The sequence below is a fragment of the Lissotriton helveticus genome, chromosome 1_2, assembly GCF_964261635.1.
Source record: "Lissotriton helveticus chromosome 1_2, aLisHel1.1, whole genome shotgun sequence".
Classification (NCBI taxonomy): domain Eukaryota; kingdom Metazoa; phylum Chordata; class Amphibia; order Caudata; family Salamandridae; genus Lissotriton; species Lissotriton helveticus.
The window spans coordinates 187,529,621-187,551,692 of NC_136058.1; the positions used below are offsets into that span (position 1 = coordinate 187,529,621).

The following is a 22,072-nucleotide window of genomic DNA, read 5'->3' on the forward strand; positions in this document are numbered from 1 at the left end:
GGATTCTATGCAGACAGTGTCCTCTTCTGTTAGCCACGAGGGAACTGCATCCCCTAGACGGGAGGAGGAGCGGGAGGTCGCCCCTATTTGAGAAGGTGTGATGGGACCCTTTTGACTCTATGGGCCCGGTAGGGGGGGTGGCTACTGGGAGGGAGGGAGGGGTTCTAGTTACACTGTTTATGAGAGTGAGATGGCCAATGTTTGCACCACTTGCTGATTTACTGTAAGCGAACGCTGCAACTCGAATTAAACTCGAATTGGACTACCAGTCGCCGGCGTGGTTGCTGACGGCTTGATAGGTATTTTTCCGTTGAAAATAATGTTTTCTTTGGTTTGAATCTTGCGCAGCCGACCTGTAAAAGGTTGTAGGCATCATGCCGTGTTCAACAAAGCCTGCCTAAATAAAGGTTTTTGAAAACTCCCAAAAAAAAAAAACTTTCCTCAGGGTACTTAAGGGCTTACCTGTGGGTGGCCTGTAGATTCCGGTCCAAAACCATTTCCACTTCAACTGTCTTAGCACTTTGGACTCTGTTTGACTTCACCTAGACTGAGACTGCATCAAGGAAGACTCCTGCTGCTCCTGGTCTTGTCATGCTGCCTTTCTTCTGCATATGTACCTGTGCTTTATCCTGGTTCTTCTCCATGCTTGTGAGCCCTAAGTTATCTCTCTTGGAGTGAAGGGGTTACTTCCCTGGATCTGCAGGCACAGCAACAAAGCTAATTGGTCTACTGCTCCTGAGCTCCCACGGATTCCAAAAGGCTCAGCAACACAGGTGGTGCTTCTGCAACTCCCTCGAGGCATGCACTGTTTTCTCACCAAGTTTGAGGCCAGTGTCCCTTGACAGCACTGCTGAAATAGAACCCCTGTGCACCGTGTTGATTTGCCATTGCCTAGGCTTGTTGACTCTGTCCCCCAGAGATCTTCAGGCGGTCAAGAAGCTCAAGCCTCCAGCATCTCTTCCTACTAATATTTTCATCCTCACCGCATCCTCTGCACTGTGGACCTGCACCCTTGGTTAGGTGCTCAAGATTCTCTTGCGACTCCTGTGCCGTGCCTACAGCCTGTGGGTCCTCTTGATGGTCCTCTGTGTCTTCAGTGGGCTCCCCAGCTTGCTTGGGGCTTACTCTGACTCTCCTGCACTTGGTGAGTCCATTGGACCTTGCTGGTCCCGGCACTGCATCTTTTCACGTCTGCTGTTGCTGCCAAGGTTTGTTGGTGCTCCACATTGTTGCCTGGTCCTCACAGCTGCAGCGATAAGGTCACTGTCAACTCTCCTGCATCTTCCATCATCGGTGGTTATTGGTCTTTCATGCTTCCTGGTCACTCCCGACTGGCAGAGATGCTGTTCCCCAGCATGCAGGTACTCCTCTTGAAGACTCAAACATTGAATTCCACTGGACTCTTTCACCTTCTTCATCAGTCGCATCTTTACTGACGTCCTCCATTGTGGTTTACGGCGGTTTCCAAAGTCACTTCGCACCTGGCTTCTCTGTTGTCGGTATCCTGGCTCCTGGGGTATTCACGGGTGGGATGACTCTCTGACCTTCCATCTTCCACTGGGTTTCTTCAGGGTCCTCTGGGAAGGGTCTTGCTTCTTGAAAACTACAACCGCGACTTCCCCATTCACTTGCATTGAGAATCTGGTTGTGTTTCCACTACGTGGGGTTCCTGGGTCCCCAGCTCTTCGGAGTCTTCCGGGTCAAGTCTAGACTTTGAGCACAGTTCGCATTCTGCTTTCTTAGTATATGATTTGGTCTCCCCCCTGGAGACCACTGTGTATTTATGCTTCCTTACCTGTTTCCTTTTGAAATATTGTGTGTATTGTGTTGATATCTCCGGGTAGGAGATATACCAATGCGTTAGTGAGTGTGTATAATAAATTAACAAGTTATTCACCTTTAGTAACACATTATCTGGTAGAGATTCTATCTAGCTGCAGATTCCTTACTTTTGAATTTCGCAGGCATCAGGCTGGATCCAGAAACATTTGCTGAGCAATAAGCCTTGCGAGCAACGCCAGATGGCTCCATTCGGCTCCGTTTGAAGTTGTCGGCATTGGTAGCATCGGTGATGACATTGCAGTGCCTATATAGGCACTACCCAGGTCCACAGACATCAGTACTTTAAATATTTTCCTTGTCAGAAACACAGAGCCATGAAGTAGCTGACGTTGTTGTGTGCCAAACTATGGCCCTGAAAAGGGGAGCAGCCCTAGACCTATACTATCAGTCCACGAAGGGGGAAAGCATGGGTGGGGCTGTAAGGAATCTCCAGCTAGATAGAGTCTCTACCAGATAATGCGTTACGGAAGGTAAGTAACTTGTTCATCTGATAGAGACTTCTAGTACAGATTCCTTAGCTTTGAATCAGATACCCGAGATATACCATCCTGGCAGAGGGTTGTGGACACACATCCTAAACTAAGAAGCCTTGCAGGACTGAAAGGGCTAAATGTCCTTCCCTGCGCAGCTGAACATCAAGGCAGGTATGTTTTGCCAACATGTGCAAAGAACCCCACATCGCTGCCTGACAGATGTCTTGGACTGGGACACCACAAGCCAAGGGCATAGTCACAACCATTCACCTGGTGGAATGGGCCCTTAATCCCTCAAGGGGCTGCTTCTTTGCTGAGGCATAACAGATCTTGATGCAGATAAAGACCAGGGATAAATGGTCCTTTTCCGCACTGCCCTTCCCTTCAGTGTGATGACCTGACCAACATGGAATGGGGTCACAACCTTTGGCAAAAAGGATGCCCTGGTGCGAAGTAACATCTTGACCAGAAAGGACATAAATAAAGGAGGTGAGCAAGATAACACGGGCGACTCACTCACCCTCCTGGCAGATGTAATTGCCACTAAGAAGGTTGATTTGATGATTAACAGCCGGAGGGGACAATTGTGTAAAGCTCAAAGGGAGCACACATTAGATAGGTAAGGAGCAAATTAAGGTCCCACTGTGGCATAACAAAGGGCTTGGGTGGAAACAAGTCAACCAGCCTTTTAGAAATGTATTTACAATAGGAGACTTAAAGAGAGAGGGCTGGTCTGGCAGCCTCAAAAAAGTGACAGAGCAGAAAAGTAACCCTTGCGAGTTCCCAAGGCAGATCCCTGCTAGGGAAAGGTTAGAATGAATAAAAGGACAGTAGAAAGAGAATAAGAAAAAGAGTTAGTGAATCTTTCTGTACAGTATAACGTCAGGAGTATACCGTTTTAGTGGAGGGTCGCCTGGCCGCCAAGATTACGGTACAGACTTCGGGAGGAAGGTCAAAACATATCAAATGTTGCAGCTCAGTCTCCACTCATGGAGGCACAAAGTTGACTGGTTCGAGTGAAGAACCCTCCCCTGATGCTGCAACAGAAGATCCTCCCGAAGGGGCAGCCTTATTGGAGGATCAATGCTCATTCTTAGAAGCTTTGGATACCAGACTCTCCTCGCCCATTCTGGAGCCACAAGAATAACTTTGGCCTGAGCACTCCTGATCTGCTTCAGAACCCAGGGCAGGAATGGTATGAGCAGAAAGACGTAAAACAGGCCTGAGCGCCACTTGTGTAGAAAAGTGTTGCCAAGCGATAGCCACCTTGGAAACTCCAACGCGCAGTACCGCTGACACTGCACGTTCTCTTCAGAGGCGAACAAATCAAACCAAGGTTCTCCCCGTTGGTAAAATAGACCTTGCGCCACCTCCGACTGAAGACACCACTCGTGATCTGCTAGGAATCAACGGCTGAGTTTGTACACCCTGGAATTCAGAGAACCTGCCAGGTGCTGACCCACCAGGGTTATGCCCTGCTGTTCCACCCACGTCCAGAGACGCAGGGACTCTCAACAGAGGGTTCACAACCTCACCCCACCCTGCTTGTTGCAGAGCCACATGACGGTGATGTTATTCGTGAACACCTGCACTAACTTCCCCTTGACAGAGGGAAGAAATGCATTCAATGCCAACCGAATCGCTCAGAGCTCCAACAAATTTATGTGGAGCCCCGTCTCTGCCGGAGCCCAGTGTTACCTGATCTCGACCTCAACCGAAGGCGCGTCAAAGGAAAGCCTGTCTGTAACCGTCCACTCCCGACCGGGCCCAGGGGCCAGGATCCCCGCTCCTTCCTGCACAGGTCAGATCAAGTGCACCACAAATCAGCTACTAGCATTGAGACCCCCACGATTACCTCTATGTTCGTCATTGCTGAGGTCAAATAATGAACTTCAGACCAATAGCAAACAAGTCTGCAGTCAATGCAGCTTCGAACTGTGTTAAAATAAAGACTCATCTTACTACTCAGGAGCTACAAGTAGCAAAATGGAATCTGGGAAGGATCAATGTGGGCTCACTGTCATCGACGTCGGAATCGAATCCGAAGGTCCAGGGAGCTGTTCACGAGGTCGACTCGGAGCAGGCGACGTCGGTATCGGCGTCGATGACCTCGGCGAAGCCGAGTACTGCCAAGGCAGCGTCGGAGCCGGCATGAAAGGCATAAAGGGAGCTGGAGCATAGGAGTGGGGAACTCCTAAATTAAAAGCCAGAGGACCCATAGGACCCGAAGGTGCACCAAAGGGGTATCATTGCCTGGAAAAGACACCATACATAGCATTTAAAAGGAGGGTGATAGCCCTCAGACTGACCCTTTATAGGTTCCGGATTCGCCTCTTCTTCCACAAGTACTGAACCCTCATCCAAAGGGACCTCTTCATCCTCTCGAGCCAGGGACGGCACCGGAAATGGATTCGGAACCGGAGTCGTTGAACGAGCTCGCAATTCCAAAGGCGAAGCCTCACCTTCTGGATCCAAATCTACCGGCGACGGGGGCACAAAATCCTACCCATGCTTCTTCTTAGGCGACTTCGGTCTCGAGTCTGAATCCTTACCGGAGTGATGTCGAGACCCATGCCTTCATTTCTTATGTTTTTTCTTCGACTTCGAAGCATGATCAGATGAAGACCTCGAAGACGATGCCATACGGGATCTTGACTGCGACCTCTACCTCGACTTCGACCTCGCCCCTTCTCGAACGTGATCTTGAATTCTTTTTTTCCTTACTTTCTCTCAACTTCGCCATCAGAAGCTTGGTCTCCCTCTCACGAAGCGCCTTCGGGTTAATTTTTCTACACGAAGAGCAGCCTTCGACATCATGGTCCGAACTCAGGCACCAGATACAATCCTCATGCAGGTCCGTGATCGACATCATCTTGCCGCACTCTCCCCAAGGCTTGAACCCAGTCTTCTTAGTCGACATCGCTGGAGACACAAAGAAGCAAGAAAATCGAGAAAACAGTAACAAAGTTACCAAACCGCTACAAAGATTCCCCGAAACCGTTAGCGTCGACGAAGCGGAAAAAAGGGAACTGATGTCATCACGCCGGCGTGGGCCTATTATGGTGTCGGTGACGTCAGCGGAGTCGCGCGCGATGCCTTGCCTCTATGACGTCGTCCACGTCATCGCAAAGCTACAAAAAAAATTTCGGAATGTTGCTGACGCAAGGGGGATATTCACAAGGTGAGGAATCCACTGGCAGATGCATCTATCAGAAAATATGCTACAAAAAGACAAAATAAGTGTATTTTTGTCACTCCTCTGGATTCAAGAGAATCTAGTTTCTTTTCATGTTTTTGGATTGAATTATTTGGGATCTGTGTCTCCCCTCATGCACAAGTAGGGTCCGGTTCGGATCGTGGACCTCGTTCTCATTGTCGTGGAGTATTTTTTGTGGTTTAGTTTTAAAGCCTGTGACCCGACAGGATGGGAATATGAAAATACGCATCCTGCAGGTCCAACGTTACCATCAAGTCTTTTTGGTCTAGGACAGACAAGACCTGAGCCAGAGTGAGCATTTTGAATTTCTCCTTTTTGAGGAAGAGATTTATGGTCTGAAGATCTAAAATGAGTTTTAGCCCCTTGTTCTTCTTCGAATCAGAAAGTAACGGAATAACAGCCTCTGTCTACTTCTGAAACCGGGACTCCTTCTATAGCTTCCTTGGCCAAAAGAGCGGCAACTTCCTCTTGGAGCAACTTTACATGATACTCCATCAGCATTTCCTGATTTGACCCAATAGGAGAAGGAAAAGAAAGAAAAGGCAGAGAATATCCCTCCTGGATGATCTCCAAGATCCCCTTTGTTCGATGGTATGGATTTCCAGTGGGGGAGATGATGACAAATTCTCCCACCAAGTGGAGTAGAATGGTCCTGTAGAATCAGCCTAGGATTGCTTGGAGGCTGAGACTGATGGGGGCAGTATGGTTGACAACTTCTGGCCTCCATTCTGAGATTAGAATGCACCGTGTCCTCCTTCTCACACAGCTGGTGTAGTCTGTGAGGGACGGTGGCTGGGATGTGAATGATGCGCCTGGAAACCCCTTCCATTGACACAAAATGGGCAAAAGGAATACTGGCCACAGGGGTGGAGAAGAGGTCCACGGATCTGGCCGAAGCTCGAGAGTCGTTGAACCTGACCAGGGCTGAGTCTGCCTTTTTCCCAAAAAGGAGGGTGCCATGAAGGGCATGTCCATCAAATTGGATTGGACATCCCCTGTGAAGCCAGCTGTACAAAGACAGGTGTGGTGCCTCAAGGCCACCATAGTTGAAATTGATCTGCCCAGCGAATCAGTTGTATCTAGGTTACACTGTATGATGAATTTTACTATGTCTCTCTTATCCTTAACACCTTGGCAGAGCACAGCTCAGGCCTCCTCCGGGACTTGTGGCAGCACTTACACAGCCATCTCCCAAAGGTAATGGGAGAAATGGCCCAAAAACCATGCGATATTCACTGATCGCAAAACCAGGCTGGAGTAAGAAAGCAACTTCTTCCCGAATTAATCCAGCCTCTAGGATTCCCTATCTGGAGAGTTGTGAAAAGGAAAGCGCCTTGGGACATAGAGGCCTGCCCCACCAAACTCTCTGGGATGTTGTGTTGGCTGAGGAATTTTGGATCGCCTGGAGCTGGGCGATGGCAGCGTGCAATCGCCCTATTCACAGGAGCCCCTGTGCTAGGTTTGAACCTGTGAAGCCAGCCTTTTTAAACTTTTACGTACTCCTCAATTCACCTTCTTCGGGATTCTGATCTATCGCCCTTCTGGACCGGCTGGTGCCTGGGCTGCTGCGCTCACAGATCTTATCGCCCCTTATTATTAGAAACCACTAATCTTACTATTTTAGGAGATTTTAACATACATTTTAACGAACCCACTTGCTCTATCAGTTCTACTCTTACTACTGATTTGGCCGCCATGAATGTTCTTCTTTGTAATTCAGGCCCCACTCATAAGGCAGGTCATCTATTGGACCCTATTTTTTCTAACTTATTAAATATTACATGCCAGGCAGCATTCCCTATACTATGGTCAGATCATTTTGTGGTTGGCTTTAAGGAAATATGGCGTGAGAACCCCTCTACCTCTTCCATCAAAACGGGTTTCAGAAATTGGAAAAGGCTAGATTTTGATTGTTTTAATCTTTATCTTAAGAACACCATGCCTGGAGGAGGAGCTTCGTGCGCAACCAAGATGGCCGCGTGAGCTTAGGGCTCCCGAGATCCTCGTAACCTCCAGTATTTATGCTGTCCATTATCCTGTTCCTCGTTGACGTCTTTGTGAAGGCGAACCGCGAGTGAGGCGAACTTCGCGTTAGAATCCTGAATCTGACCTCGGGAACCGGAGGAAACGGAGCTTCGCAGATTGGGGCCTACATCTGTGTGCAGCCTGGCTGTGGAGTTGGCATGGTGCCCGAGCAGTAATTGAATAATATCGGTTGGCGGAGGAGGGGTTGTCTGGTCCGGTGGCTTTCACTTTCGATTCTGCTCCAGGGAAGACCTGCTACTGGTGAAGGGACCACCCCACTCCCGGAATATTACAGCCCTGTGTTACGCACGAGTGTTACTCTCCAGCACCGTGTTGCTCAGTGAGACCATCGAGCCTGTGCCCTCCAGCTTTGATCCCTTCGGCCTGAGGTGAGACGGGAACCGCCATCTTCTACATTGCCTCATCGGCCTGGATCCGACTTTCGCCCGATATGACTGGGAAACCGGAGAGTGCCACGCAGAAACTTAAGACCACTAGGCGAGGTGGTTATACACAGACTAATAGTATGGATCGCTATGCCCAAGTTAAGGGTTCCCCCGGTGGATCGGGTAGGTCACAGGAGGACTTGAAAGACCCTCCGACTACGGCGGCGGAGCTGACCTTACAGGACGCAATGGCAGCTATTGAGGGGATCAAGTCCACACTGGGACAACAAATAGCGACTCTCGATCATAAATCGGATACTGTGGCGATTGACGTTAATTTGATCCGCACGGACTTGGCAAAGACGAATGAAAAATTCAAGTCTCTGGATCTTAAGACCTCTAGCTTGACGGGCGATGTCGCGGATCTCCAAACTGAAGTCGGACGCTTAAGAACTGCCAGTGCCACCCTCACCCGTCGTCTGGATGACTATGAAGGGAGAGCCAGGCGAAACAATGTTCGTATTATTGGGGTTCCGGAGAAGGCCACAGAACCATCGGTTGACCTCTTTGTGGAAGATCTCATCGTTAACCACCTCGCTCCTAAGGGACTGAGTAAGTTCTTTATGGTTGAACGAGCCCACAGAGTTCCGGGCGGCAGACCGAATCTGGGTGTACCACCGAGGTCTATTATTACGAGAATTTTCAATTTTCGGGATAGGGACGCTATCCTGCAGGCCTCCCGGATGAATGGCCCTACAAAGTTCGAGAATGCTACCATCAGCTTTTACCCGGACTTCACTCAATCGGTACAGAAGCAGAGACTTTGATTTCTAGGGGTGAAGAGGCGACTGCGCGACAGGGGTCTCAAGTACGCCATGCTCTTCCCTGCCAAACTACGAATCGAACATGGGGAGCGGACTTATTTTTTGGACAATCCGGAAGTGGTATCTGACTGGTTGGACACTCTACGAAGCAAAGTTCACCGGAGGAGCAATCTGGCGGGGCAGAAGGTGGACTTTCGGAACAGGAATGAACTCCGGTTGCATGGTACTCAAGGATCTGTTTTAGGCCTCAAACTGTGGTTCGAAAATCCTGACAATTGATCAATGAGACATTGGGGGGATTGTGGGGACATGGGTGGGGTCCTTTTCCTCCTCTGAGTTTTCTTTTTGTAGCTTAGGTAGATGTGGGGGCGACAGGCACACTGCAAGTTGGGGTGGCTTTTTAGTCTTGAGCAGGGGTGCAGGGTGGGGTGGTTTGTAACGGTTAGGGATTTTGTTGGGATGTGTGTCTGTTATTTTGCAATGCTATGTATCCTTAGAATGTTTGATCGAGCACCGGGTTCTGTTAGGGATTGGATTCTTTTACTTTTTCTGGATGGGGGGTAGAGGGCTGAAATTGATAAGTTGGAATGTGAATGGGCTTGGGGATAGGATAAAGCGTGGGGTGGTGTTGCAGATGTTGAAGCGTTTCTCTCCAGATGTAGTCCTTCTTCAAGAGACGCATTTGATTGGTAATACTTGTCATGCTCTTAACAGGAGGGGTTACCGATTAGTCGCACACTCTGGGTTTTCCACTGGTTCCAGGGGGGTTGGTGTCCTCCTCAAAAGCTCCCTCCCGTTTGAGATTGACTCCACAGTCATGGATGACCGGGGGCGCTATGTCGCTCTCACGGGGAGGTGGGAGGGCCGGACTCTTTCCCTGGTTTCCGTGTATGTCCCCCCTGGCTTACAGTCCACCACCTTTGCAGACTTGGGGAGAGTTATTCTTGCTCTCCCCGAGGGGTCTCTGATAGTAGGAGGTGATTTTAATGCAGTGGTATCCGGTCTGGAGGATCGGCATCCTCCCAGGGACCTGAGATAGCCGCAGAACTGGCTTTGTGATTTCCTTGACACTCTGGGACTGATTGATTGTTGGAGATTGTTACACCACACTCAGAAGCAATATACGTTTTTGTCGGGTGCTCACGGTAGTCTCTCTAGGATCGACTATGTATTGGTGCCGTCTGCACAGGCCCTCACCATCACCGAGGCCAGGCATTTGGCTCAGGGAATTTCAGACCACTCCCCACTGTTGCTCCGGGCGGAGTTGGGCCCGGGATCCGAGGGCCTGGTCACCCTGATTAACCCTTGGTATCTCCGGAACCCTAAAACTCGAGTTGCCCTGATAAAAGCTCTGGACCTATTTTTTTCGGAGAATGAGGGTTCTGTTTCGTCTGCCGTATCGCTTTGGGAGGCTTTTAAGACCGTCCTCAGGGGTCAGGCCCTATCGCTGATAGCAGATGTGAAAAAACAACGGGACGAGGAGGTCGTTAGGGTCGAGACGGAGATAGCGGACTTGGAGCATGGCCTGGAGCGCGGGGTCACCCGTACTGCATCCCATGTACTAAGGCTTAAACAACTTGAATACAGGGCATTGGTCACCAACGCGGCTAAGGTCATGAGTAGGGAGCAGCAGGGGCATTTGTATGACGTGGGTGATAAGGCTGGTAAATTGATTGCTTGGTTGGACCAGAAAGATAGAGCTAATCGAGTGGTGCCTGTGATCGAGCTGGCTGATGGAGCTCGGGTCTCGGATCCTAGGGAGATAGCTTGGTGTTTCGCGGAGCACTTCCGGACAGTATACACCTCCGTGTCGGATAGACCGGAGGAGGATTCACACCTATTCCTGCGAGATATCGCCTTACCGCGTCTCTCTGATATTGACAGGGAACATATGGACGCTGCGATAACGGCTGATGAGGTGGCTATTGCGATTCGTTCCCTGCATTCGGGGAAAGCGATGGGTCCCAATGGCTTGCCTATTGAGCTTTATAAGCTACGACCAGACAAGATGGCGCCCTATCTATGAGACATGTTCTTGGAATCTCGGGAATGTGGTTCTCTTCCCCGTGATCAGCGTTTAGCGACTATCGTGGTGATTCACAAGGAGGGGAAACCGCGTGACCGATGTGCATCGTACCGACCTATTTCTCTTCTCAATGCTGAACCTAAGATTCTTGCTAAAGTGTTGGCTAACCGATTGATCACTGTCATAAGTGAGTTGGTACATCCGGATCAGTCCGGTTTCATCCCGCACAGGAATACTGCCCTTAATCGTTGACGTGTAAATGGGGTTCTCGCGAGAGCCGTGATGTTGCGTGAGCCGGCCATCTTGGCGTCGTTGGATGCCACGATGGCCTTCGACACTGTGGAATGGCCTTACTTGTGGGCCGCTTTGGCTAAATTTGGATTCGGTCCTGGCTTTATCGGTTGGGTGAGGCTCCTCTATGAGGATCCCCTCGCACAAATAGTCATTAATGGCCGAGTTTCTGCTCCGTTGGGAGGGGAACTCGTATGGGATGCCCTTTGTCGCCCCTCCCGTTTGCGCTGGCGCTTGAGCCCCTTGCAGCGTGGATTCGATGGGAGCCCTCTATGAAGGGCATTCGGTGGTCCTCGGAATTTGAAGATCGCATCTCGCTCTATGCGGACGATATCTTATTGTATCTAACGTCGCCCCGGAAATCATTGATGGTTTTGTGTGATGTCTTGACATCATTTGGTAGGAATTCCGGCCTCATTATTAACTGGTCGAAATCCTATCTGTGACCCTCATCTTTCGAAAAACTGTCCTATCCAGATTGCACAAACGGGGTTTAAATACCTCGGTATTTACATAACATTGAACCCCGTAATTAGATATGAGCAAAATCTTCTCCCACCGCTGTCTCGCTTAAAGCGAGATGTCGCGGGGTGGCGTAGGCTTCCGCTGTCCCCGCTTGGCCGTGCGGCCCTCCTCAAAATGATGTCGTTGCCTCGTTTTCTTTACGCTCTCCAAAACACTCTCGATGTAGTACCGGCTAGTTATTTCCGGGCCATTGAAGATCTTCAGAGAAAGTTGATATGGGACGGGAGGCCTCGTATTGCGCTAGCTAAATTAACGCTCCCGTGGTATGACGGAGGTATCGCTCTCCCCGATATAAAACGTTACTATTGGGCTTCTCAACTCAGTGCCATAAACCACAGTCTGTATGGTCCAGTATTAAATCCTGCCTTTTCCATGGACAGATGGATGTTACCCGGGGGTAATTACTACAGAGCGCTGTATTCTCACTCTGTAATTAAGGATCTGTCGGGACCCACCAAGACAGCTGTACGACTGTGGCGGGACGCGAATTGCTCCATGGGATGGAAAGATCGCTTGACTCGAGCAACCCCGCTTTTTGAATCCGATAAACTCGGTAAAATGTGGAATACCAAGGGGTTCGATAAATGGGACATCATTGGCATTAGTAAGGTGGGAGACCTCTGGGTTAAGGGTCAAATTAAATCGTTCGAGTCATTGCAGACAGAGTTCGAGTTAGGTGTCTCGGAGTACTACCGGTATCTCCAGGTTCGTCATGCATTGCGATCTGTTTTCCCGGAAGGGGCTGCGGTCCCCGAATCGTCCCCACTTGAGGATAGTTTGCTGGACGGCCATGTGCCGGACAGCACAATCTCCCTAGTTTACAAGAAATTGATAAATGATAGATCAGGCCTCCTAACACACCTTCGTGATCAGTGGACCCATGACGGCCTAGAGCTGGACGATGAAGACTGGCAATCAGCAATCTCCTCTCCGAAGGAGGTAGCAATCCCAGCTCGACTCCGCCTTGTTCAACTGAAAATTCTACATAGAGTGTACGTCACGGGCCCACGTTTGGTCCACATGGGCTTTTCCAAGGAGGGATTGTGTAAGCGAGGCTGTGGGCAGATGGGGACTTTTCTGCACATTATTTGGGAGTGTCGAGAGGTGGCTGCCTTCTGGGGTGGAGTGCATGCTATAATGAAAGATGTAACAGGGACTGCCCTCTTACCGGAGGCCAGGCGATGCCTACTGAATGTCTGGGAGCCCACAGATTACAATGCGGCTCAGACTCAGTGGGAAACCCTGGGGAACATGATTGCCAAACGAGACATTGCTCAATTATGGGGTTCCCAAAGGCCACCTACAGTAGAAGGATGGAAAGAGAACATGGACTGGTGTATGTTCAGGGAAAAAACTGTATACTTGGCCCGGGGCCGCCCCCGGAAGTGGTGTAAAATGTGGGGTCCTTGGAACAGCTACCGTGGAGATATATGTGCACCGCCGGTTGTGGACAGCTCTCACCCATCACTCTCCCCCTGATCCCGCATTCTGATTATTTTACTGTATGGACTTCTCCTTTACTCTTACCCTCCCCCCTTCCATTCCTTATCATCGCTATTGATTTCATTGTACTGTTTTACTTTTCCTTCCCCGTCTGGAATTGGTGCCTCGTGTAAAGTGATTCTTGCCTTGCTGTATGTGTACTTTTCTAAATAAAAAAAAAATAAAAAAAATAAAAAAAAAGAACACCATGCCTGCTATCAGTTCAGTCAATACAGCTGATGTCAACACCATTCAATACTGGCTGACGTCATCTATTGATGTATGTCTCCCTCTGTCTAAAGAAAATAAAAGGAACAATCATCGTCCTCCTGCCACCTGGTTTTCTAAAAACTTGAAGGCAGAAAAAATGTAATGTAAAGCCTTGGAGAGACGTTGGAGGAAGGACTACGCGCCGGCATCAAGAAACACTTATAAACTGGCAAAGAAAGGCTACCACGCTCTGTGTAATGCCGCTTGGGCTAAACAGACGAATAAAACCATTTTAATGTCATATAACAGCCCTAAAGTACTGTTCAAAGTGGTGAAAGAACTGTCAGGCTCAGCTTGCCAACCTGAGCCTCCGGGGCTAAATGAAGCGCAATGCACGGACCTGGATGAGTTCTTCATCAACCAAATAGACAAAATCTACTCAGACTTTAATACTACGACAACTGATGTAGAGATGCTGCCCAATATCCTTGCCTCATTATCAGATCTTACTTCACTGACCCTGCCTCAGGACAATAAAGTGAGTCCAGGCAACATGCTTGAAAACTGGCTACCCCTGGACACCACTCCCTTTTGTCGTATTTTAACTAGTCTCAAATCTGGCTCTCCTAATGATCCTTTCCCATCCCTATTTTTCAAAAATTGGATTTACCTATACTTAATGTCATTATGGAACTCCTCAATGCCTCACTACGTGAAGCAATGGTACCTGCGGCTTGGAAACATGCCATGGTTCTTCCCCTACTAAAAAAAGTAAACTCAGATCCTGAAGTTCTATCTAACTTCCGCCCGATCTCTTTATTCCCTGATTTCTCCAAAATTCGGGAAAAACATATTAACCTCTAGTTGACACAGTTTACTGACTCCCAAAACATCCTATTCTCATCTCAAGCAGGATTCAGAGCAGGCTTCTCTACAGAACCATGCTCTTGGGAGGCACTGAAACCATTTGACAACGTCTTGATAGGGGAGACGCTGTGGCACTCATACTACTCGACTTGAGTGCTGCTTTCGACACTGTGTCCCACACGACCCTTCAACAAGTTTTACAGTCTAAGGGCATTGTCGGATCAGCACTCAAGTGGCTGTTGAGTTTCCTGTCTAGCAGGACTTTCCATGTCTTCTCTCCCATGGCAAGCTCTAAGGCCCAGGCTTCCCCATATTGTGTGCCTCAGGGCCCTATACTTAGTCCCCTACTTTTCAACATCTAGGTTATCCCCCTGGCTACTATAGCTGAAGAGGGTGGGCTGACTATATATTCTTACGCGGAAGACACTCAGCTTATCTTCTCCTGATCTACCAAGGTGACCTCAAATGTGTACTCTCTCGAGGTTGGGCTACAAAAGCTAGCTAGCTGGATGCATACTAATAGGTTGAAACTGAATGGACAAAAAACTGAACTGAACATGGTAATAACACTCTCTGGGGACCTCAGCATTGGCCACCCCAAATGGGTGATCTCCTCAAACCATCTCAATCTTTCCGCAACCTCGGGATAATCATAGACGACCAACTATGTATGAGACAGCAAGTGGTTAAGGTCGCCACAACCTGTTTTACAATTCTAAAATGGCTTAAAAAAATCCTCTGGATGCTTCCACCTTCCATGCAAAAAACTGTTATCCAGGCCTTGATCATGTCCAGACTGGACTACGGTAACATCTTGTACTTGGGTGCCAATAAGGAGGTGTTTCGGAAGCTGCAAGTAGTCCAGAATTCTGCAGCTAGACTTCTATGCCAGTTACCTAGGATGGCCTCTACCACAGGTCCTCTCCGCGACCTCCACTGGCTCAGGATGGAAAACCAACCTACATTTAAAGCCCTTTGCTTCATGCATAGGATCAAAGCTGGTACAGCACCACATTATCTCAGTGCCTTGGTACACCCGTACCTCCCTACACGTCTCCTTCGATCCTCTAATCAGATAAAATGTCAAGTCCCCAGGATCAAACGAGCACATATGGGCAGTCGGTCATTTGCTTACTTGGCTCCCTCATTGTAAAATTCACTACCTCTTTAACTTCGCTTTGAACCTATCTATCACAAATTCCGTAAAGGCCTTAAAACATGGTTATTCAACCACTAGAGTTTTTGACCCTTATCTTTCCAGTGTGAGTCCGTAGGCGCCGGGAAACCTCCAGGTAGCTGTTGCGCCATATAGATTTAATATTAATAATAATAATTCCTAGAAGGACGTCTGTAAGTGCCTCATTAAAGGGCAACAGTGGTTCGAACGGGGAAACCCCAGGTTGAAGCACCTCAGTCAGGAGATTAGTCCTGACCTGCACTGAGGGCAGCTCCAGTCCGAATAACTTGGCTGCCCTCTTAATCACCATACAAAACAGAATTTATGAACCACACAAGCTCACTGATACACTTAATTTTTGTAACACAACATCCACTTAAATCCAGTGAGAATTAATCTCATGTTTTATTTTATGCACAAGTTTTTTTTTTTTAATTTTTAATTTTATCTCAATCTCTTCATCTGCAATACACAAAACATTGAAAATATATACAACATATAATACAATTGACACAAATCAAAAAGAAAATATACTGAATCAGGTATATTTCACATAACAATTCAAAGCAACTTTTTATGCATAATCCAAAATCTCATAACATTTGTGAGAATGTGCAACCTCCAAGTGGTTTTTCAATTTACTACAACTAACCACCATGACATAGGATGCCCCCACCTCTGTAGCCACTGTTGGTGGAGAGAGGATGGCAGTATCTGGAAAAGTATCCAGTCCACTGGTCTCCCCAAGTTCGCCATACCAGTCCAAATTCTCCTCAGAGACTTCCTGGGTTTCAATCGGGTCCCCAGACCCCTTCCATTCTTGTCCTGAACCTAGCACATCCTCAAAGTGCTCAGGCGACAACATAGAACCTCTGGGTTCTGTTGACTTCGGAATCATATAAGGATGGGGCTTGGGCCACCGATGGGCATAGGTGACATCGCATGCACCGACCTTGGATTCGACGCCGGAGAAGGTCACTCACGTTGGCACAAACGGCGTCGAACCGGATCCCGGAGGTCCCACCGGCGTCGTGGCCAGAGCAGACAACGTCGTACCCAATGGGGATCCTTCCAACTCCGCGGGCCCAAAAGGTCACCAGTGGGGTCTTTCTACTCAAATACGTGGTGCATGGCCTTGTAAAACTCTTTTATTTGAGCAGGAGTCGCTTCGGCACCCGGAAAGGGGGGAGACGCGAAGTCGACTCTGGCTCTCGCTCCGTGGAACCATGCCGAGAGCATCGGTACCCCTTACCTCTCTCGACGACAGATGCCAGTTGAGGTGAAGATGAAGTCCACTTGGACTTTTTCTTCTTCTTATGCCGCTTCCCTAAGTGTCCGTAAGACCTCGAATGGGAGGAAGAGGACTTAGGGCTCCTAAAGCAGTCCTGCGACCTCCTCTTCTTCGATGGGGACGTGACCTCCTCGGAGTCTCGCTTGATGGTGTTGACTGCCGGGCCGCGAGTAACTTCATCGCTCGCTCCCTCAAGGTCTTCAGAGCCATCGCCCGACAGCGCGAACACAACTTCACATTGTGGTCGCGCTCGAGACATCAAGGACATACGCGGTAGGGATCAATGACCGACATCATGTGGGAACAAGTCCTGCACAGCTTGAAATCTATCTTCCTCTAATACAACCCTCGCACCAGAGTTGGAAAATCCAAAAATTTAGACAAGAGTTGGGAAAAAGCCTGCCAAAAAGTGGCAGAGGGGTAATTCTACCCAGATCAGCACTTAACTGGCACAGAAACAAAAGAACTGACGTCCCCACGCCTGGGTGGTGCCTACATAGGCACTGAGACATCATAACTGATGCTAAAGATGCCAATGAATGCACAAGAAGCCGAATGGAGCAACCCAACGTGGAGTGCAAGGGGTATTGCTCAGCAGAAGTTTCCAGATCCAGTCTGATGCCTGGGAAATTCACAGGTAAGGAATCTGCATCTAGAAGTCTCTATCAGATATAACTATTTTTTATAACAACACTGTGGGTTCTTTTTCATTTAACCTACAGTACATGATTAGTTCTGGTAATACAAACTGCTTAACACTCCTCTGGAATAAGCCTGAAGGCTGGTCTCCACAGCTATCACTTAGAGAGCTTTCTATGGTTGTCTAAGACCACTAAAATCACCAAAAGGGTTGTCTGGATTAGTGCAGGGTGCTTCACTTAAATAAGTGTGCACCATATACTAAGCTAGCCTCCTACAGATACGTATCTTAGGGCATGGATCCACAGCCAACTACCATGCAGATGAGGGTCCTGTCCCAAAACCCCTGCTCAAAAGTAGATGGGGGAACTGCAAATTTAAAGTTATGGGCTAACTACCGATTTACAACAGTTTGCACATTTCACCAATCTGTAAATGACCCATCTGTTGATGATTTGTTCAATCATAGTAGCCACATTTAGGACTCATCAGGGAATCTGGTACAATGTAATGCTCACCTGGAGACTGGGTGCCATTGGCGGAACAGTGTCTTCATTCTCTTTCTGGGGGCTCCTGCTGGGTGCTCTTGGGGATCTCACAAAATGTCCCAAATCCTGCAGGAGTTGAAAAAAGATTACATTAGCCATTTTGAGTTAAAGGGTATGTAGACCATACCCATGTGTTTTACTGATTCTCATAGGATAGATCTCCTGAATATTTCCCTACCTGCTGTTCATTCCAATCTGATGATTCATGTCGACGATCTTCTTGAGTACGCTCATTCTATGAGGAAGAAAAACGAATTAAAGTTTAGTGACCTGCGCAAGCAATTGGCTAATAATGGTAGATGCATTTGCATTTACTGGCAATGTTTATGCAGTGTCTTTTTTTCAGGCAAAGAAGACAACCATAAGACAAACCGACCAGCATCTGGTCTCAAATGACTTGTGCTATTAGTGAATATAGGTTGTAACCAACCTGTAAAGAACCCGATGTGAGAAGCTTGCATGGTATGTGGCATACACTTATGTAGGTGAGCAATCTGCACCAATCCAGACAACCCTTATGGTGAATTTAGTGGTCTTAGACAACCTTAGAAAGTACTCTAAGTGAAGAGCAGCCTTCAGACTTAGTCCATAAGGAGTGTAAAGCAGCTTGTTTTACCAGAGCATAATCTTATTGGTATAGATTAAGTGAAAAAGAACCACACAGTATGTTTATAAAAAATATGTATCTATTATAAGACACTCACTAACACATACAGATATCTCCTACCTATACACAATGCACTCAATACTTTTCAATAGAAACAGGTAAATAGCATCAATACACAGTGGTCACCTAGAGAAGACCAAACCATATACTAAAATAGTGGTATGAGAACCAATACTATACCTAGAAGACGTAGAAGTGCCGGGGATACAGGGAACCACCCAAGGTAAGTAACCAGAACCCCCACGGAGGCCGTGTCCAAAGTGGGAACACTACCATGTGCTCAATACAAATCAATAACTAAGTCATTGTTGCAATTTTAAAGAAGAAGGACCCATCCCAGTGGACCCTGAAGAAACCCTGTGGAAGACAGAGGGTTAGAGAGCTACCCCACCCTTGGATACCCTAGGAACCAAGATACCTACACCAGGGAAGCCAAGTGCATAGGTGTGAAGTGACATCGGAAACTGCCGCCAAACTCAATCGAGGACTTCAGGAAGATGCCGCTGCTGGAGAAGGTGAAAGTGTCCGGTGGAACCCAAAGGTGGATTTAGGATTAAAAGTATTTGCAAGCCGAGGGGAAAGAGTCTATGCCACTTGGAAGTGACCAGGAGGCCCAGAAGACGAATGCTCACCGAAGTCGAGTGGTGCAGGAGAGTGGCTGGTGACCTTGAAACTGCAGCTGTGCAGACCAGGTGATGCTGTGGAAGACCAGGAGCCATGCACGAGCTGTCCCAATTCGGATGTCGAGAGTTGAGGGGTTGGTGTAGGTCGGGAGCACCAACAAGCCTTTGCAATTGTAGCCAACAAAGCAAGTAAAGAAGGTACAGTGTCAGGACCAGCAAGGTCTAGATGGCTCATCACAAGCAGGGGAGTCAGGGCAGGCCTATAGTATCCAATATCAAAACATTCCTCATGCGACAGCAGCGGCTCTCCAGGCTCACCTGAGAGCTAATACTATAATATTCACTGCACTCTAGAATCTTGCCCCATAATGCTTTGCTGTGCCCTTGGTTGGCATTGTATTTTTGCCCATAACTTTGCTTGGGGTGGTCCTAGGAGGATGGGACCACCACCGAATTGTTCAGCATGATATGCTCTTTGTCTGATTGGTCATCCCCCTTGGTTAGGGGGGACCCTAAAATCATCACCTCTCTCATTGCCTGAATTGCTTACATGCTTTTTAGCATGTAAAGGTAAAGTTGTTTTATCAAACGGTTATGGGTGAACTCCTTGACGTGGTGCAGTAGACGTTTTTGCATGAAGTCTGTGTTCTCAATGTAATGCAGAATTAGTAATTCTCCGCAATCTCTGCTAGCAAAGCGGAGTCCATTGCCCACGATTAGACGAGATGATTCAGCAGTCAGGTCAAATGTACTCAGAAATTTGGCAGAGGCCAAAGTATCTATAAGCTCATCTCCCCTTGGAATAGGTTGGGCATCAGTCCACACAAAAACTAATCTTTTTTTTTCCACCCTTGCTATGAGAAATTTGGCACAAGGACTACTGGACTAGCCCAGGGGCTATCTGAAAGCTCAATGACCCCCAATTCCAGCATCTTCTGGACCTCTGTCCTGATGCAACCTCTGACATGATCAGGCTGTCCATAGATTTTACTCTTAACATGCACGCTGTCAGCTGTGTCCACTTCATGTGTACACCAGGTGGTCCGACTGGGTGTCAGGGAGAACATGTGTCTGTATTGATTGAGGACTAGCCTATTTTAGGCTTGCTGCTGGTCAGTGAGGCTGCCTGCCAAGGCTACTCCATCTACTAACCCATCATCACGGTTCTGAGAGAGGAGATCAGGGAGAGGGTCACTCTCTTCCTCCTTTCCATCATCAGTTACCATGAGCAAGCCCATGCCAGCCCTGTCCACAAAAGGTTTCAGACGGTTCACATGATGTGCCCTATGGGGACTTCTTGGCATACCTAGGTCCACCAAGTAGTTGACCTCACCTTTTTCTTCAAGTATAGTGTGGGCGCCACTACACTTGTCTTGGAGAACTGCTAAGGCCACAGGCTCCAACACCCACAGTTTCTGGCCAGGCTGGTAAACAGTTGAGACAGCCTTTGATCATGCCAAGCTTTTTTAGAGTTCTTGGCGGCCTCCATGTTTTTGCTGGCCTTCTTCATGTACTCAGCCATGCGTGAACACAGGCCAAGGACACAGTCCACAATGTCCTGTTCACGAGGTTTGAGAAGATGCTCCCAGCCGTCCTTCACTGGATACAAGAGGCCCCTAACTGGATGTCCAAACAGAAGTTCGAATAGGCTGTAGCCAACCCCCTTCTAAGGAACCTTTCTGTAGGAAAAAAGAAGGCACGGTAGTAAGGCATTCCCTTTTCGCCTAACGGACAAGTTACTTACCTTCGGTAATGCTTTTTCTGGTAGATACAAAATCTGCCTGTGGATTCCTCACCTTGTGAATATCCCCTTGCGTCAGCAACATTCGGAAATTCTTTTTGTAGCTTCGCGCCGACGTGGACTTGGACATCATAGAGACACGGCATCGCACGTGACTCCACTGACGTCACCGACGCCTACAATAGGCCCACGCCGGCGTGATGACATCAGTTCCGCCCTTTTCTCCGTGCCTTCGAGGCACACGGACGGACGAATGACAGTAGACATATACACAGTATACGCAGTACAAATATCAAGATAACAAGCAGATGCAATAAAACATTTGAAATAAACAACTCCTTGACAATAAAATAAATGCATTACAGAAACTCTGGTATAGAAGAGTGGACAACGGGGAGGCGGGTGAGTCAGTGAGGAATCCACAGGCAGATATTGTATCTACCAGAAAAAGCGTTACCGAAGGTAAGTAACTTGTTCTTCTGATAGATACATCTGCCGTGTGGATTCCTCACCTTGTGAATAGAGTCCCACAGCAGTCCCCACTCCCGGAGGAGGGTGTCCACTCTTCTAAACCAGGAAATCCTGGAGAACAGAGCGTGCAAAGTGACCATCCCTCCTCACTTTGGAATCCAAGCAGTAATGATTTGCGAAAGTGTGGAGGGAAGACCAAGTAGCCGCTCTACAAATATCCTCTATAGGAACACCTCTAGCCAATGCTGAGGTTGAAGACATAGCACTTGTAGAATGAGCCCTTATACCCTCTGGTGGTTCCTTACCGGTCAAAGAGTAGCAGATCTTTATTCAGAGGACGATCCATCGCGACAAAGTTCTTTTATGGACCGCTCTTCCTTTGTTGCAGCCAGCAAACCCAATGAAGAGCTGGTCATCCAAACGAAAGTCTTTAGATCTGTCCAAGTAAAAGGACACCGCACTTTTGGGGTCCAGACGGTGCAACCTCTCCTCATCCTTAGAAGGGTGTGGGGGAGGATAAAAGGTAGGGAGGGTAATGGATTGACCAAGGTGGAAAGGAGTTACCACCTTAGGCAGAAAAGCAGCCCTGGTCCTAAGAACCATTCGATCAGCATGAATGGTCAAGAAAGGGGGCTTGTAACTAATAGCTTGAAGCTCACTTACCCTCCTTGCGGAGGTTATTGCAACGAGGAAGACTGTCTTAAGAGTCAGAAGCCTCATAGGACATTTGTGAAGAGGCTCGAAGGG

At 48.2% G+C, this 22,072-nt stretch overlaps 1 protein-coding gene across 45 annotated transcripts in view; it reads right to left on the minus strand.

Annotated features, from left to right (window-relative positions):
• Positions 1 to 22,072, minus strand: part of LOC144799531 (uncharacterized) — a 5,513,712-nt gene that overhangs the window by 1,687,819 nt on the left and 3,803,821 nt on the right. For all 45 annotated transcript variants that reach the window (XR_013603860.1, XR_013603862.1, XR_013603865.1 and 42 more), the window contains 2 exons: positions 18,002 to 18,058; positions 17,794 to 17,889 (listed from right to left, as the gene is read on the minus strand). Coding sequence is in view for 42 of the 45 variants with exons in the window: in XM_078671256.1 (XP_078527382.1) it covers positions 17,794 to 17,889; positions 18,002 to 18,058 (153 nt within the window). In the remaining 3 variants the exon portion in view is untranslated. The remainder of the gene's footprint in view (positions 1 to 17,793; positions 17,890 to 18,001; positions 18,059 to 22,072) is intronic.